The 19,501-nt window shown below is 43.8% G+C and overlaps 1 protein-coding gene across 1 annotated transcript in view; it reads right to left on the bottom strand.

The window, feature by feature from the left end:
• The window catches only part of NID1 (nidogen 1), a 127,346-nt gene extending 108,171 nt beyond the window's left edge, over positions 1 to 19,175 (bottom strand). The window contains exons 1-6 of the mRNA XM_074990127.1: positions 18,895 to 19,175; positions 11,508 to 11,807; positions 7,712 to 7,941; positions 6,177 to 6,607; positions 5,216 to 5,365; positions 1,487 to 1,738 (exon numbers count right to left, since the gene is read on the bottom strand). Coding sequence (XP_074846228.1) covers positions 1,487 to 1,738; positions 5,216 to 5,365; positions 6,177 to 6,607; positions 7,712 to 7,941; positions 11,508 to 11,807; positions 18,895 to 19,101 — 1,570 coding nt within the window. The 5' untranslated portion in view covers positions 19,102 to 19,175. The remainder of the gene's footprint in view (positions 1 to 1,486; positions 1,739 to 5,215; positions 5,366 to 6,176; positions 6,608 to 7,711; positions 7,942 to 11,507; positions 11,808 to 18,894) is intronic.
• Positions 19,176 to 19,501: the final 326 nt, after the last annotated feature.

Raw genomic sequence — 19,501 nt, 5'->3', positions numbered from 1 at the left:
GCCCTACAGATTTAAGTGGGGAGAAGCATCTTTTTATGCTAGTTCTGTAGTATTCAAGTTTCTCTTGAGTGGAGAAACTCTCTGCACTTGCAACAGTTACGATTTCCTGAATTAGGACCCAGTTAAACTTAAAAAAAAAAAAAAAGTATTTCCACAACTCCCAAAAAGGCAAATATATGACAATTAAGTATAAACAGATGAAAGATAAATGTACTGACATCTGCATCTTTAAAACGAATGTTGTTTTAGCCATGTCCATCCCAGGATATTAGAGAGAGAGCGAGAGAGCGCGAGCGCAGAACCTGCAGAGTCCAAACCTGCAGAAGAGCTTAGTGTAAGCGCAAAGCTTGTCACTCTTACCAATAAAAGAGGCTTTTCAACCTCTCTTTTTGAGCCCCCTGCTACAAAAACTACCTTGTACAACTGTTTGTCTGCATACCCAGTAGTTTAAAAGCCAGAATTGGCATTAGGAACTAACAAGTCAGGCAAGTGACTGGGGCCCCGTGCCACAAGAGGCCCCGCAAATCTAAATTGCTCAAGCTTCAAGACTTGGGCTTCAGCTTTCTGTCTTGGGCACCCAGTGAGTCTAACAATGGGTCCTGCTCTCTGGTTAAGTTTGGTGGATGGCCCGAAATCTGCCTGCTGTCCTCAAGGGCACCCCAGACCCTTAACTGAGAATCACTGCAATAAAAAGGACATTGTCTCACCCACCTTGTCTTGCTAATTGACATGATGCTCAGCTATCTAGGAAATTTGCATCTATACATATTAGGAGTTCCAAACTGAAGAGTTGCTGCATCTGTACAGGGTAATGAATTCAGAATAAGTTCTAGCCAATGCACGTGAGATATTTAGAACACACTAATAAAACGCCAAGAGGGGAAAAAGAGGACCCTGGGTCATACCTTTGTATTGAGTGCTGATTAAAATCCATTCATTATTTTTATGAAAACAACTGCAATCGAAAATTTTAGTCTAACACAAACAGACCAATTTTCAGAGATGCCCTCTACCCAGACCTTCCAAAATATGTCACCAGCTTCCTGATAACATTGGTTCATTGAAAGGGAACTGGCTAATCCACGTTGACTTAGTACTCAGAGTCTCTGAGGCTGTCTAGACAGCGCCCTAATCTTGAAATAAGCTGTGCAATTTGCACAATACAAATTGTGAAGCTTATTTTGAGCAGATTTTGAAATAGGCTATTTTGGCATGTGGCTCTGTCTAAACTTTGTATCCCGAAATAGCACCTTCCGTGTAAATGTAGCACGGGTGACTACTATGAATTAGCGTCAAGTGTAAAATAAGTTCCAAATATTTGTATAATATCAGCAGGAAAAAAAGTGCTGAAGTTTTGATCTAGCACCAAGCTTCTTTTTCTTCTAATAAGCTTGAATATTTCAATGCAAATTAAACAGTGCTCTTGCCTCAAGTCACCAACAAAGTATAAAGCACCCTTTAAAACAAGTTCTAATACAAGAGTTACCTGTAATACTGAATCCATTTTTATATCCTTGCTGCTCCACAGCAAACATCCATCCTATGATACCTCCAACAGAAGCAAGAGGAAGCAGGGAATACCCCAGAGCCTCTGGAATAGTGCTGATAGCAGTGTATGCTCGTCCATGGTTCATCACAACATAAGAATGGAGGTCAGTGTTTTCAAATACAATGGGAATTGGGTTATTTCCAACATAGATTGTTCCTTTCACTTTCCCATTAACTCGCTGAGGAGAACCTGGTAAAAATTAAAAAACCACCAATATAAAAAAGGTAAAGAATTTCACAAAACAAAAAGTAGAATTAACACATTGTTCAGAGGTATGGTTTCTATTCAGTACATCAATTTTGTGCAAATAGAAATGAAAAAATTAGCATCAACATGCATGGCAAGAGGCAGATGATCAGAGTTAGAAATACAAGTCACCAATAAATGAGGTGTAAAGTTGCAGAGGCAATTAGTTTTACTGCTATGAAAAAAAAATAAAAAAGATTGGGCAGTTACAATAATTAGATGTTATCTTCTTCATTTTTCCCCCGTGGGCCCTGGGAAGCAGCCGCTTGCGAAGGTTTGAGAATTCAATTATTAAGTTCCCAAATGTGGGAAACTTGCTGTATTCTGGATTAGTATTTACGGTGCTGTGGTATTTTATAAATGTGTGAAGTACACGCTCTATATTCAAGTTACATTAGTATCAGATCTTTTATTTTCCTTGCTCTGGATTGGTATAAATTTGTAACTCATACTGAGTTAAGTGCATTTTTTTCTCATTTTGTAAACAGAACAGGAGAGCAAGAAAATATTTTAATCAGTTAGCACTTTAAATGTATGTACAGATTGAGTCACTAGAATGATTACATGTATATACATAAACATTCCTTTTCTGGATTAACAAAAGCACAATGGTCAAATATAGATCCAACAAATATAAAGAAACATAGATCTTTGCTATAGGAGATGAAAAAAAAAAAAATCAAAGAAACCAGAGTCATGCTTTGACTCCACTCCCAGGGACAGAAGTCAGATTGTGCATCAGTTTTGAAGAATTTTATTTTTAGAGATGGGCCAATCCAGAACCCTGGATCCAAAACACCACCTGAACTTTGCAGATCTACCGAATTCAAAGGATAAGTAACGTGTAGTTTTCCTTTAGATGTTGAGTTGTCCAGCAGGCATGGCTGAAGAGGATTAAAAGAGTGTGTAATTTCTAAGGCTGTGTCTACATTAGCTCCCTACTTCGAAGGGAGCATGGTAAGTAGAATGTTGGGAGATTATTAATGTAGTGCTGTGGTGCATATGCAGCACTTCATTAAGCTAATTCTCCCCCACAGCAACTTCGAACGGCAAACTTCTAAGTGCCAGCTTGCATGTAGCTGCTGCTAACCCACCGGTACTTCAGAGTCCCCGGCTATTTCCAAGTCCCTTTACTCCTCAAAATTTTGAGGCGTAAATACAGCTAAGGCATCACTACAAACAAGCTATTCTAGTCTGTGCTAGACTCCTCAAATCTGGAGAGATTGCCAAGTACCATGGAAGCTTTGTCTGAACTGTGATGTCTCTGGCTCACAGAGGGTGTGTGCCATCAGCTGAGGCAGCCCATTTTAACAAATGGCATGTTAAGTTGTCAACTATAAAAGAAAAGCCTTGATAACAAAGCTGTTCAGTGTGGAGACCTAAGAGTTTGACAACCAAACAAATAACTGGCTTCCTAAATGTATACTACTTGAAGTAGCTAGTTTTCCTCAAAAAAATACTTAACTCCATTTTAAGAAGTGGGCTGAAGAGACTGCTGTGTTCCCACTTGCTTATATGTGCAATTTACAAAGCAATACTTCCTAGTCTGTCTGCTTCCTATTTACACAGAGGAGAGGGGAGGAGGGAAGCAAGAGAACAAGACTAGACGCTAAGGCTGCATCTACACTGCATTTCCCTTTCAAGAGAGGAATGCAAATGAGGGAGATTGAAAACGCAAGCGAGTGCTGATTTACAAATCCCATGCTTTATTTGCGTAATCTCACATGCATTTCCAGAAGAGACTTTTCTGAAAATGAAAACGGCCTTGTAGATGGGGTTCCTTTGGGGACAAACCCTGTTTTCAAAAGAATGCTTTCTATTAAGGTGCCTTCCTCAGGCACAAAGCATTTGGCCCAATGCATATTTATTTTTTTTAAAAAGGTCTGTTAACTCTCTTATAGTTTCATCCTGAACCAAGATATGAATTTTTTGCTTTTCAATATTTTATGGGGTTTTACCTCCCTCTCTCCCCTCACTCACCCACTGAATGGTTTTTGGAGGAGGGTGCAATTTATTCCTGATGGGCTCATTCTAGTCTCCCTGGAGGAGCTCTGTGGCAAAACTATCAGGCAGAAAAAAGGGCTTGGGCATTTGAAGATCCTTAGCAATCCATCCCTGACATAGCTCCCTAAAGCACAACTGCTAACTTCACTACAGACCAGAAAGGCAATTGCATAAGCAAAAGTTTGTTTTGAGAACCTTGTTCCAAGGAGAGCCTTGGCCACTCAGAATCAGTGTCTGCAACTGTTTGGTTTACCTCTCAGAAGTAGACTGTTATGCAAAACAAAGTAGCCAGTCAGTGCTAATGACAGTGGCATGAAAGCATGTCAGCTATAAGAGCAGTGCTTTCTCCATCTTAAGTTACATTTTCATCTTCATTGTGGATGTCTTCATTATGTATCCACGGACTCAATTTTCAGTTCAGGCCTGGCTTTCAATTAAATACACAAGATTTAGGTCTTGTCTACACTACCAAGTTTTGTCACAAAAAAAAGTGAGAGCAGCCATTCTGCCATGTGACTTTTGTTGGGGAAAATGTCCAGTTTTGGCAAGAAGAAGCTTCCAACCCTACAGGGGACTTTGTTGAAAATAAAAGGAGGGAAAGAAGGAGAAAGAAAAAAAAAGGCCCACTGTAGACATTGCTGGGCTTTTTGGTGGACAGAACTGGCTTCTGCCAGCGTCTCACAATGCTACCTTGATGGCTCTGCCCAGGGCTTTGGTCTCTGCTAACCTGCTGGCGTGCACCTCTCCCCTTTCAGAGCTCCAGGGAAGTGTCTGACAGCTGAATGTGCTGTTCCATTTGTGAATCAAAGAGCAAATCATTGGAATTATCCTGTTCTGCCCTGTACTAGCACAGCCAGAGGCAGACTGCTGTGGGGAGGTGGGAAGGAAGTAGATGTAAGAGGGGGGTGGGCAGAGAGAGAGAGACTACAGTGCCACTTTGGGATTCCTCACCAAGGAAAGCTCAGAGCTCCTCAGGTTGCCAATCCTGGCAGTTAAAGGAGGCTGTTGGAGAATTTGGAGGGAATCCCCAAGATGTGAGCAAACACTGAACTGTGGAATACATATCCCAGAGCACATTGTTCACTCTGCTGATGGTGGCCCCACTGTGGATATGATATGTTGACAGAATGAGCAAGTGTGAACATCCTCTCGCAATTTTTGGGTATTGACAAACTTTGTTGTCCAGACAAGGCGTAAGATTTCCGAAGACAGTTTTGAAAGTTTTACTTAACTCATAATTTTTAAATGGTACTTACAAAATCATTTGAGAGGCATCTTCACTCTTTTCTGTACCAGATTTTTAAAAAAAAAAATCATTGCCTATTTAGCCATATAAAACTTGATTGCATTATAGTTACATTAAAATACATACAAAATGGTAATACAACTATTTAGTTTTAAAAAATTAAAAGTTACCTTCTGCTACACATTGTCTGCCATTTCCTTTGTAACCAGCAATACAACTGCAACAATATCCATTTCGATAGTCTTTGCAAATGGCATGACTGGAACACTTCTGACGATTGTTGGCACACGTCTGTTGGACATCAGTATGGTAACGGAACACTGTATGAAAGAAGACCAACCAACTACTGTTTTTTACACATTATATTACAACCACGACATCTATAAGATTCACTATAGGGCCAACTAGAAATCAACAACTGCGAGTTACCTTCAGAATAGCCAACTACTGCAGTATACTTTTCTTGTCTTGCAATAATATGGAATGAATTTGCCCAAACAGTCTCAGCTAATAAACTAGTTTGCAGGCCACTACTTTAGCGATCACTTTGGATCAAAAATGTTAAGACAAATACTGTTGAGACTATGTTGCCCTCTAGAAGCATTAATACATTAATTCACAGACTCTCCACAGCATTCAATCATGCAAACTACTGACAATGATGATTGCTATAGATGTCATCTAGATGATAGAGCACATACTAGTGACATTACAGGACAAGTCTGTGGTAAGCATGACATACACACATGTAGTCAAGTATTCTAGTTGGCCTGAAACTGGCCACGTGCCCCTCTAACCCTGCTAAAACTAAAGCTAAGGAGGTCTGTCTGGATTTTCAGTAGTCTGGGGTCAAAAAACACCCACCTGGAGGAGGCAGTGGGAAGCCATTCTGGGAAGAAAACAGGTTTTATCCAACTGCTTAGAGAACTCTCCATAAATCTTAAAATCTACTTTTCATGCTACCTACACACATTTTTTATTCACACACCCCATGATAGGGGAAGTGCAAAACAAAGGGGTAAGGTCACAGAGGAAGCTGGTCTCAGGACAAAGTGGAAGCCACGCCAGGGTGTTGGGACAGGGGGAGTCAGGTGCAAATCCTAACATCCACTAACTAATATACGAACTTACCAATCTCACTTTCCTCAATATCTTCCACATCTATAACTTGAGCATACTGCTGAGGGAACTGTGGGACTTGAAATTGAGGTGGAGTCTTCCCAGTGGAGAGTTCTGGCTGTTGATTGAAAGAGGACTCTCTTGAAGGGATCTCTGTTGTTGAAACTTTGTATGGTGGTTGTAAATCATCTTCTGAAGCTGACTGAGGAACTCTATATGTAATATACTGTTGATCCCCTCTTCTGCTGGGAACATCATATGGTACCTGTTGCTGTCTTATTTCAACTGAGTCCTGGTGCACGACAGCTGGTTTTAAGGTCACCTCCTGAAACTGTTCATCACCACCAGATTCTGGACCGCCACTGATTTTGGCAGGCACAATGCTATTAGATGAACTGCCAATCTCAAACACCCAGATTCCTCTCCTCCCAGAATTGCTGCTCCTAGAAAGAGAACATCCACAGGAAAAAAAAAAGAGCCATCACTAAACAGAATATTAAATGAAAATTCTATATTAAAATCCCTACTTACATATTTGATTCTATAAGCCAATGATAAATACAGTATCACTGCAAACTAGATAAATCATTACAGTACAAGTTGTGCAAGAAAGCTACAGCTCATCCATCTACACTAAAAACACCTTGATGTACATGGCTAAAATTCTGAATTGTTTTGACAACTTATCTGTTTTGAGAACTAACTGCTGTAGAACTTATCTGAAGGGCAGAGTGAGTTGGAAAGAAAAGGTTAAACCTCTCTTGCCCAACACTCTTGGGATGTGACTGGTGCCAAAGGAGATAATTTGCCACTGCTTCCACTGCTTACTGAATTCTCAGAAGAGATTTAGTGGCAAGTTTACAGCTAAGTAACAGCACAGAGCACTGAGAACCAGGACTGGGGGTTGTAAGTAAACTTTATGGGACCACAGAAAACTCGGCCACATCTGTAGCAAGTGGCTATCCAGCTAAATAAAATCATGCTGGATTACAGATGTTGAAGAACTGGAGCCGTTAAACTTGTATAATTTGGCCCATATGCATTTTGATAGCCATTCTCTGACATTTCTGGATTGTTCACTTTTCTTCCTGTCCTTTCAAGGCAAAAGCAGAGGCAGAGGTGCTGGAACAAATTGTATAGTAGGAGTGCTGAGAGCCACTGAACCCAGCTGTGAACTACTTCACTTCAAACCAGAGTATCACAGCACCACCAGCATTCTAGTTAAAGCACCTACAAACAGGTATCAAGAATTTTCAGAAAGGGATGTCTAAACTTTGGCTCCTCGGAAAACGCTCCAATTTTTAAAAGGGCTGAGCAATCATTAACTGACACTGAACACATTAGTACCCACTAAGAAAAAAAATCTAGGACAAAAAAGTGTCTCATTCTTCAAAAATGATCAGATTATATGATTTCTAATACAATGGCTTATGAAATCCTATGAGCTGTGACACTCTCTCATGTAAAACACTTTCTCACTGCATAAAACATGTAAGACAGTAGTGAGAATTAGGACTGAGGTTTATTTATTTATTTTAAAGGCATACTCATGTAGCTCTCTGATGGACTCTTCATCATTAGCAACTGTATTGAACGATCCTGCTTTTGTCCACAAGAAGTAGTTTGTAGAGGCTTGACTGAAACCCACTGTAGCAGGAACCTTTTCCTCAGCATTCTTGGAGTATGTACTATAGAACTGCAAGCCATCTTCTGGATAAAGGAAAACAGCATAGGAACTGGAATCAGAGGAGGCTAAAACAGCCTGGAATGTGTTTCTCTGTGGGGAAGATTTAAATTGTATTTACTTGTGGGAAAATACTCAAGATTAGAGAGAAAAAAAAAAAAAAAAAAAAAAAGGAAGATACTTTAAAATTTATAAAGTCAAGATCTGAGTTCATAAAATGGGCTGTACATCACACAATTATTAAAGATTGTGTCAAATTCCTTTGAGAAGTTTTTCAAAGCACAGATTCAATTATTTATTGAAAAAATACAATTGTTCTGAACATGCTTAAATGTCAAAGTCTTACTGCAGATAACTGAATTCAATGTAAAATGGCCAATAGGGTGTTTTAAAAAACCCTTAAGTTCAGTATTATGTTCACCAAATTGACAGAAAAATGGAGTGGATTGGCCGTCGGTGGAAAATAGCACATCAAAATTTGATGCTAATCACAAGCATTTGGCACAGAACAGCATACTGAATTTATAGCTTCTGCAAAACGAGGTGAGGTGGAGGAAGAGGTCAATTTTCAGGTGAGAAGTGTTCTTTTACACAATAACCTGGTAATATTAAACATTTTCCAAAAAGTTATTACATTTTTATTTATCAGCTGTTTTGCAATACAGGACCCCTCACAATGCATGCTGTACTGGATAACCAGCAGCAGCATTCAGCATACTTGTCAACCAAACAGATCATTTCTTTCACAAAGCTTAGTTTATACTAAAATCAAAAATACTCAAAATGACTAAAAGTTAAAAGTGTCCTCAAAGCTACCAGAGCAATTGTCTTTTAAGATATCAATGAATCAGCTGGTCCACTGGTACTGAGCTAGACTGTAAATTATTATTGTTTAGATAAAAAGAACACATCCAATTTTGGATTATTAGCTGTATTTTTTATTTCAGGGCTGAGGGAGTATTCCTATGAAAGCCATTCACCTGACTTTAGCTGTTTACCTCTGCCCCAGCATGGGTTGCATTATAGGCAAGTGCCTGCCAAATTCATGATCCATTCTGGTCAATTTCACAGTCACAGGATAATAAAAATAAAAAACTACTGTCTTATCTGGCAACACCTGTACTTTGGATCCCTGCATGGCTGGAGTACCATAATGACAACAAAAATAAGTTTATATATAGTGCAACAAAACAAAACAAAACAAAAAAAAAAATACACATGCGCTGCACTCCCTAGCACAAATTTAACTTATAAATGTGAAAAGTGGCAGAGCATTGTACTGTACAATTAGCAGTTTTCTACTTAATTACCTACTTATAATAAAAAAAATCTTAAATACAGTGCATTAAGGATTCATCTTCTGATATGTTATACATGTCTAGTACTCTAATGGTTTGTACATACAAAAGCTTTAGTAACAGACTTTGTCTACCCTTCATTTATGGTGAACACCCATGGTCTGGAAAATTCCATAATCTGGCTTGGCCTATTTCCCAATGTTTCCAGATTAAAGAGGTTTAAGAATATTTAAATCTGAAAGGCCCTGATCCTGGAAAGACAATAAACAGAAGCATGCTTAGCTTTACACATTCCAGGTGCTAGGGTTAACTTCAAAGTAGCCAGCAGAGTGTCTACACACGTTTTCCCCGACTTTGAAGTTAACGGAGCCCACTTCAAAGTCCTTACTCCATTCCTGCAAATGGAGTAGTGCCCTACTTCAACATTTACGTTCAAAGCAGGGCAGGTGTAGACGCGCAACTTCGAAGTTATTTTGTAGTGTAGACATGGCCTCTGAGTAGTCTCACTGCAAATGCATCTACTCTCAGTACATAAAACAAAGCATGTGCTTATGTCTTTGCAGAATGGGACCTAACAGATTTAGAAGAGGAGAGGAGGAGGAGGAGGAATTGTGGATCTCAAATCAACTGTGAGGTGAAGTCCTAAGCACACATGGATCATCACCATCACCGTACAGGGATCTTTAGAAGCCTGCTATGGAAGGCCTGATCTCAGATGCATGAGCATGTGGTGAAAGAGATGTGACCAACCCAAGAAGAAATCAAGGGCTAGATTCACAAGAGGACTCAAGTGCTTAACTGCCACGTTAGATGTGAAATCCCAGAATTCAGCCCTGCTGGGATTCGCAAAGCCCCTGCTCAGCTGCCACCAAAATTCACTCAATGCCTCACATGAACTAGAAGTTCCAAAAGGTGTCTGTTTTGGCTTGAGCACATGCACTGCAGCTCTGCCCCAGGAATCCACAATCTTAAGCCCCAGAGCAATGCACAAACCAGGGAAAGACACATTCCTCCGTCTGGCTTGCCTGCAGGGCCTGCTCTGGAAAGCACATTCAGAGGTCAGCTACCAGATCACATCCCTGCAGAGAAGCTTATACACATGAGGGGGGTGTGGAAGAACAGCTTTCCTTGCCTGTAGTTACAGCTTTCACCTCTGATGTGGGAGGCTCAGTATCAGCATCTAACTGAGGCACCAAAAAGATTTGAAGCAGGTTCTGGCATCTCTCAGGCTCATACCCTAGCCACTGGTATAGTCTAATGTGGGGATCTCGGCCTCTCCTGATAAGATGTGGATAAATAACAGTTTTTAAAATAAGGTCACCAGAATAGGCTCCCAACAGTGGGGGAGGGGAGTGGTCCTGCCCCTCCCCCACAAGTGAGGTGGCTGGGAGCCGGGGAGCAGAACTGTGTCACTCCTCTTCTCCACTCCCCGCTGCTGTATGCTGTCTGAGAGTATGAGGGAGCTCGACCCCTGCTGCAAGCATCAGGCACGCATATTAGTCTCCCAGATCACCCAAAAGCTCTGGCCTCTTGCCCCTCCCACTTACAGTGTTTGGCAGGGTACATGCCCCCGCCCCCCATTCCCTCCCCCACAAATGTGTCACTAATGGCTTAGCACTATGAAGTTGCTATTGCACCTCCCCCTCCCCCTCCCCCTTCCCTGCAAGTTTCTTAGTAAAACAGTGTAGGCACCTCACCCCAAGAGAGCATTTTGCAACAGAGAACATGATAGAAGACACCTACTTTTCTGGGCCCCAAACACCTATCTATGGAGAAGGGGCAAAATGCTTAATGCACTCCACTTAGCTTAGCAGCTTTCACTTTTGGTGAGGCATCCCCTATTGGGCTGGCTTTTGCAAACCCCATTCTAAGACACCCATCTCTCCCATACATCATATACATAGCCTAGATGCCAAAACCCAGCTTTTTAAAATTCTAGTGATTTTCTAGGCACCTGAAAGTTAGGCCCAATAACATTGTTTTGTAGCAGCACATTAAGTTTCTTTGTTAATTTAGCCCCAAAAGTACAAAGTTTAGTACATCTAAAGTCCCTGGCACATTTGTGCATGTTGCGCAAGTTAATGTAACCATCCAACGATAGTTTGATGTTGATTTAAAAAAAAGATAAAAATGTAACCTTTGCCCTCCTCTCTGCCACATGCAACAAACCAAACTGTTTCTGCCCTCTTCTAAATATATTTGAGAAACCACATCAGAAAAATTTCCTTCTCATGAATGCTGTGATAAGTGTATAAAGGAAAGCAGTAACATGAAATATTACAATTGACACTTGAAACAAAAGATCATGTAGTTTCACTTCTGTTGCACTTGGTCTATATCAGGGCTCTGTCTAACATTCACCTTGTCTTCCAGAGTGGGGTCTTCTCCAGGCACATGGTAAGCAGCCACAAACTTCCAGGTAACAATGACAACACTGCTTGGATCAAAAGTGACCTTGGGGAAACCTCGCTGAATATAGTCTGTAGCAAGCCGTAAAACATCAGGGGATGAGTCTTCTCTATAGAAGATCTCCCCACGCCCATCTGTAGTGTCCAGATCAGCCAAAAATGGAGCAATAGCTCCAAAACTAAGTGGCAATTGACCAAGGTATTCTTCTTCTTTTGTTGGTTCATTCACTGCAATGATCCCATTCGTGGTCACCTAATAAAGAGGGGAAATCATTTAGACAGGGCATTTATCACTATAATTCACATGATTATTTCACAAGTCTATACACTTTCATGGTATTTTCAAAGCTACTGCAGTATTTTTGGTTCTCAAATAGCTAAATCATTGAAACAGAAGCTTGTATTTATAAGTCAAGTTTAACAATCCATAGGACAATTCCAAAACATTTTTTTAAACTATTTGGAGTCATTCTGGGATTTTAACTTCCCACAGTTCAGCAACACGTTACACCAGAAATGAACATTCCTCTCTCTGAAGAATAAGATTTCAAACAGCTGTATTTCAGGGGTTACCAAGTTTGTCTTCATTTAAAGTAAATCAGTACACAAAAACCACTTCTCACAAACTTCAAAACTCTCAATCTTCTATAGATCAAAACCCAGTGCATTCAGTCTCTGTATGAATTCTCTTAGGACTAGATTCTAGCCATTATTCTATTAAAATGTTTACAAAAGAGTGCTGCTGGGTATGGAAACAGGGCCGGCCTTAGGGAAAACAGACCTGGACAAACATATATTGGTGTCTTTAGACCAGGGTTTCTCAACCTAAGGGTCGGGACCCAAACATGGGTTGGCAGCTGGGCTGGGAGGCTCCACAGGTGGCTCTTAAGAAGCCATTCACACTGAAATGGTACACAACTTCTTAACTGGTTTAACAGCCATGAGGCAATTAAACCAATCAAAGTGAGAACCATTCCAGCACTGCAGGGTTGAGAACTGCATACCTGCATAGGAAAAAGGTAGGCAGCTGGACAGACAGCCCAGTTTAGGTGAGGTGGGGGCTTGGGAGGCTTGAGGTTGGGAGGGAGGGCTGAGAGATGATCAGCTCCCTGCCCCAGCCCGTTTCCCACTGTGGGGGTCGGGGTCCCGTGGCTGGCGCTGCTGGCCAGGGCTTTGCTCCAGCTGCAGGGGTATTGTGTTCGTCCCCAGCCAAGGCTCAGCCCCAGATGGCTTCTAGCAGCGGGGCTTGGGGGTCCCCCTGCACCTGGGTGGGGTTCCTGCAGCTGACACTGCTGGCTAGGGCTCCACACTCCAGCTGTGAGGATGTGGGTACCCCTCTGCTAGTCAGGGTTCCTGTGGCTGGCGCTGCCAGACCAGGGCTCCACACCCCAACTGGCTTCTAGGCGTCAGGGCCAGGGTCCCTCCCCGCCCCAGACACACACACCTGGGTGGCTGAGGCTGCTGGCCAGAACTCCACGCCCCAGCCCACTTTCAGCCATGGGGATCCCTATGCCTCCCCTAGCTCCCTCCAGCACCTGAGGGGCTCCTAGCCCTCAAGTGCGACTCCCCTAGGTCCCTCCAGCCCCCTGAGGGAGACTATCCTACCCCTGAATGTGACACCCCTAGCCCCCGTGTGACTCCCCTGGTCTCTCCAGCCTGAAGCGTGACTCTTAGCCCCTGAGTATGAGTTCCCTAGCTCCCTCCAGCCCCCAAGTCTGACTCCTCTAGACACTGAATGTGGGGTTTAAGATGGGGGGGAGCAGTTAGGGGATTAGTCTCTTTCTGTCACTATAACTCTGATAACCATAGTAAATATAGTGTTATTATTTAATGTATTTCCCCTTTTCTATGCAATAACTATTATGAGTATGTAAACATGACAGGGCACAATTTCATATTCTTGCCTTGGGTGCAAAAGTTAGTTATGGCACTCCCCACTCCCCCACCCAGGGTTTTTGGTTGCTTTGGGTCACCAAGTCTTCCTGAATTGTCAGAATGGGTCCCTGCTAGAAAAGCTTGGGAACCGCTGCTTTAGCCCTTGCTGCCTCCCCAGGTTCTTGCTACCTTTTCCATCCCTTTCGCTCCAAACTCCCTTCTACAGTCTTGCATACCAGGGCCACCCACTGCTTTGCCTCTTGATGATGTTGCCCTGGGCCATCACTCATGTCACCCAGCCCTAAAGCCAGGCTGGCAGTAATGAAATAGATATTCAAACTTAGAATTTTAAAATGGATAATACTTAGGACAATTACTTTGTTGGCTAACTAGTGGAGCCACATTCTCACCTGATGCAAACTGGTGCAGTTCCATTAATGCTAATGGAACTATTCCAGTTTACCCCACCCTACAATCTAGATAAGAATCCTTTTTGTACCATATGACACAGGAGCGATATGGATGACATTGTACACCTGTAGGAGAGCTTGGAGCTCATGAAAATGAGTGTGTCCAGACCCTTGTATCACATCCCACCCATAGCAGAAGCAGATGTTGTTGGCTGATCTGTTTTGGGAAGCTGCACATATCCTCATCCAAACTTCCCTGCATAGGGCTTTGTGCAAATTGCACAATCAAGCCATTCCACACATTCCTTCCTTGCATTCAAGACTGTGGCAATTTTAGTTTAGCCTTTAACTACAACATTTTAGAATTAAGGACAGATCCACACATCGCCTTACACCCAAAAAACCCCCACAATTATTTTTAAGTTTGGTGCAAGCCTGCATATGGACGTTTATTTCAGGCTGACGAGCAAAACTGAAATGAGGCATCAAGATGGCTCTAACTTAACTTGGCTCCAACAGCCCATTAGGATCAGATCGCTTCTGTAACTGCAAAAACCAGAGCCCGGCAATCTTTTGCCACAACTGCCAGTCTCAGACATGGCTTCAGTACATCCCTAGAGGCTGAAGAGCAGTGGGTATACAGAGCTGTTCTGTTATCTATACGCTGAGAATTATTTGATATCAGGATATTCTCCAGGAATGGGCTCTGTCTGGTTTATAACTCTTATACACTGCTCAGCCATGGCGAAATGGAGAAACTGGAACATTGGTCTGGCAAAAGCTTAATTTCACTCCCTTTTAATGGGCATTGACAATAGACAAGATATGCACAAACATTTTGGCCAAGACTTAGATAACAGCTAAGATATTAACTGGTAACTAAAATAATGGAGAGAGGTAAAGTGGCTACTGGGAGCACACACACGCACCCACTTCCCAAAAAGAAAAAGCACAAAATGGAGCCATTATTACAATGGGCACAAACCAACCCAATCTGTATTTCTTGTTTATTGATCATTTTCAGTGCACATTTATAACAAACAGAAAAAGCACACTGATGCTCAGTGTTGCCCAGAGGGATCAGTCCCAAGGGCTAGCCTGGAGTGGCTCTATCAACACACGGATATCAGTATCACACAGACTTCACTCTGAATATCTGTAAAAGCATTCAATAGTGCAACAGTGAAAGACTGAAACCTGTAGATATCATGAAAAGGAGCACAGGACTGATTGTCATCAGCATAAGGGCAATGCTGCCATTCAAATAACCTCCCTATTGCAGTAGCAACCTCACACTTTACAATGATCGAGTACTTCTGACCATAGGTTCTTCAGGGAAAGCACTAAACGGTATTCCCATGGGCAGACTGTTGCAAGCACACTGCAGATTCTACCAGAATGCAAACTGCAATGGAAGGTACATAAAAGACTTCACACAAGAAAGTCTTCAAGGCTCCATCATCCCACTTTCTAAAATGCTGACTAATATTGTCTCATTGTTTCCTTGTACTACCCCCAGTCAATCTTGACCCATCTGCTGTCTTGTCTTAGACATAGATTGCAAGCTCTTTAGAGAGGGGATTGTGTTTGTACAGTGCCTGGCACAACAGGATCCAGAGTTGCATAATGGGGTATTTGGGCACTCTGATAATAAATGTTATTAAACTATCCACTAGGTCCAGTCACAGAGAAAGCAAGCAAGCCACTAAAATACCACTTATCCACCAGTACTCCTTGTAAAACTACACAAATAAAACAGCTAATAAAAAGCTCAGAGAATCATTTAGAAACTTTCCTTGTCCATTATCAAAATAAAATAAACCAAACAAGACCAGTGCTGATATGAAATATATATCAGTGGTTCACAACCTAGGGTCTGCAAGGGGTAAGTGAAAAATAAAAATAAAAGTCACAGAAAATAAGTTTAATAGATAGTACCTTTCAATTTCTTTTAAGTTATATATAATAATATAAATATCTTCCTATAATAATGTTATTAATTGATGTCTGAAAAATCTATGTTGTGGTTTCCTTTTTCATTTAATGAAGTGAACCTAGCAACTAGAATTGGCTTTGATGAGGGGTCCATGAACAGTTTGGGGAAGGAGGTGATTTAGGGTTCACACTAGTGAAAAGGTTGGGAACCACTGATATCTACCACAGATTATAAAAATTTCATTTATGAAAGGTCTGTGCAAGTCTTGAAGTTAGCAATTAAAAACATAATTGAATGTTTCAAACAAATTTTAAACTTACTAGACTTTAAATGGACTTTTTGGTCTCTGCCTTCCTTAGATACCATGTGACACCACAATGCAGCAGGATAAAATCTGAAGTACTCCATCAACAGATTAAATCTATAGATCTCTAGGAAAAGAGTGCAAGTTCTCCCCTTTCTGTAAAGGACCTCAGAAAGCGATACTTACGCACACCAGAAATTCAAGCTCAGATTCTAGTTACATCACTTTTTCCAGCACTCCTAATACTTATTTGGTTCATTTCCAACAAAAATATTACTACATCCCATTTGAACTGTGATGTGTTATAGCGGTCAGAATCAGCATGTACAGTAGGGTCTCAACATTCACAAGAGTTCCATGTTGAGAACCTTCACGGATACTGAATTGCACAAATGGGGGCGGGGGACGTCTCAGAGCCTCAGGGGAAGCGGCGGTGCCCCAGAGCAGCAGTAGCTCAGGGAATACTTGAATGTTGAGACCCTACTGTAACTCAGATCACAGGTAGTAAGCTATTCTGGACACCATGCCACTAAGCAATTGACCTCATGCTGTGATAAGAGGTGGGGTGGGGTTGAAAGGAGTCAGAACACAATTTAAAGCACAGCCTTGAACTTGAAAGCTTTTACATAGCTATTTTGTGATCTAATTCTGCATCTCACACAACACACACGATTAAAGTGGTATTTCTTAGCTGGTATGACAGTCTCTCCAGAAGAACAGCTAATATAGGTTAGACCTCTAAACTGGACTTCCCTTGTTCAGCAGCATCCCTGGTCTGGCATCTCCACAGGAGCTTTGGGGCTAAGTACCCATGGGGAAAAGCAGGGGAAGGGTCCTCATTCTCAACGCCATGCCCATCCTCCCAGAATTTCCAGTGTTCAAGATCAGGGAGGGATGGAGGATAAGCAGGAACCCAGGGGTGGACACCCTTGGGGAAGAGGGAGGATGGCTTTAGAGGCCCACAGCTGGCAAGGAAGCCCTGTGGCTGCAGCAGGAACCAAGAACACAGTTCTGTGGCCAGTGTAGGAGATGGCTTCAGGGCTACACTCTTGGCCCCAGCTGCAAAGCTCTGCAAGCTATTCTGCTTCTCTCCCCCTGCCCCGCCACCACCCACCTCGCTCTGTCAATGTTGGCTCCTCTACTGTTGTGTGAGCTGAAGCCTGCAGCCAACAGGAGCAGAGGGGCCTGCACTGATCTCCCTGCTCCAGGACCACTAATGTCCCAATGGTGCCAGATCAGGGACGTACATGTGTTTCAAATCTGTAATGTTCTGACTATGGTATTATGTGCCTTCCCCCGCCGCCCCCCGGCCCTCTACTACCAACTATTTATGTCACTAAAATCCAACAGAGCTACAGTATTTAGCAGTGCTTTGATCAGAAAGCAGACATAAAACTTTACAGACCTATAAATTAAAATCTTATGACAAAAGATGCCATGAATTTATAGCCAGGTGTTAATGTTCTATAATGGACTATAGCCAGGTGTTAATGTTCACACAACAGAAGCCATGTTAGTATGTATCTTCACAAAACCAAAAAGCAGTGCTCTAGCACTTCTAAAGACTAACAAAATAATTTATTAGGTGATGAACTTTCACGGGACAGACCCACTTCAAATTTCTCCAGATCTGAAAAAGTGGGTCTGTTCCCTGAAGCTAATAAGTTATTTTGTTAGTCTTTAAAGTGCTACAAGACTGCTTTTTTATTTTGTTTCAGGTGCGTTTCTTTACTTGCATTAATGCCTTGACACATCAGCCAGGCCTGCCACTGGAAAGGGGCAAAGGGAGCAGTTGTCCTGGGTCCCAGGGCTCTCAGATGTCCTTACCCCAGGCCCTTTCAATCACTGCTGGAGTGCTGCACAGCATGCTCTGGGTGGCTCTCAAAGCTGGCTTCTGGGAGCACAGAGCCATCCCTCCCCCTTTGCCCTGGGGCCAGCAAGTCTGTTAGTCTCATCACCGCCCCCTCCACACACATCCATATCTCTCTCTGTCTCTCTCTGTCTCTCTCTCTCTCTCTCTCTCTCTCTCTCACACACACACACACACACACCAACAATCACCATATAAAGCATCAACGAGATCCTTTGGCAAACAAGGCAAAGAGGCACCGCAGAAAAGCCAGCAGGGAATTCACCCTGGCTACTTATTTGGGTCTGGTTTTTAAAATCCACAGGTATTTCAAGGCAAAAAATGGATAGTCATCTTGCAACACAGCATTTAGCCAGTCTCCCTCCTCAAACCAGGGCTCCTGGGGAGAGTACAGCCTGTTCTTAAGTCACTCAAAAGTCCAACCCCAAGGGAGACATTGGGCCAGCTCAATGGTTGAAACCTGTGCCGAGAGCAGACTCTACGGCTCTGTCTATTGGTCTCGACAGCGGGGTGTAGCACAGGGGCCGCGGTCCGTCTCCCAATGCTCCAGGCGCACCGCCTCCAGGAGGCGCCTGACTTTCAGTGCTGGGCGCCGGTCCACACTGGCTAGTCAGGGAGCCAAAACCCGCTGCCCGGGGGGTGCGTCTGGGGGAGGGGTTGATGGGGGCCCTCGCAGCCCCAGGTGAGGCAGCTCAGCGCGGTATCTCGCCCGTGCAGACAACGGGCGGGCGGCACAGGACAGCGGGCTCGCCCCGCGGGCCCGGCACACGGCGTCTGAGCTTCCCGGAGGGATCCGCCCTCCAAGTTAAATTTTAGGGGGCCGGAAGCAACAGGCTGATAACGGCGGGATGTCAGCTCCACCCGCACCGGGCTCGGGCCCCCGCCTCCCCCAGCGGCAGCCCCCGGGCCCGCTCCCGCCTCGGCCGCCCCCAGCCCCGCACTCACGTAGAGGGAGCCGACGCGTGAGCCGTAGAAGCGCAGCGGGGTACTGAGCTCCAGGGGCGGCGAGCTCACGTCGTCCCCGGGCTCCAGCGCCGCGTCACCGCGCTCCGAGCCGAAGGGGAAGAGCAGCCCCCCGCGGGGCAGGCAGCCCACGGGCACGGCCAGGGCCAGGGCCAGGGCCAGCAGCGCCCAGCGCCGCCCGGGGAACATGCTCGCCTCGGCCGGCGCCGCCCTGCACAGCGGCTCCTCCAGCGCGGGCGGAGGAACGCGGGAGCCCCCAGTAAGTTTTAAACCCAGCCGGGGCGGGGAGGGGAGGGGCCAGGGGACTCCTGAGGAGCTGCGGAACCAACCAACGAACAAGGCCGCTCCCAAAAAGACTGGCCAATCACATCGGGAGGAGAAGGGTGTCCCCGCCCCTCGCGGTATCCCGACTTCATCCGTACATCTCTCGTGCCAAACAGCCCCCCCACATCCCAACCCAGCGAGCCCCTCGGCCTGTGCTGTTCCCCGCGCCCCCAGCACGCACACGCTCCCCCGCCAGCCGCAGTGCCACAAGGCACAGTTCAGTTGTGATCGAGGTTTGAACCCGCCGCAGATTCCCTGTAACTTG

The sequence above is a fragment of the Carettochelys insculpta genome, chromosome 3 (genome assembly GCF_033958435.1).
Source record: "Carettochelys insculpta isolate YL-2023 chromosome 3, ASM3395843v1, whole genome shotgun sequence".
Taxonomy (NCBI): domain Eukaryota; kingdom Metazoa; phylum Chordata; order Testudines; family Carettochelyidae; genus Carettochelys; species Carettochelys insculpta.
The sequence above is the reverse complement of the archived record's forward strand: the minus strand, read 5'-3'. Positions and strand labels throughout refer to the sequence as shown.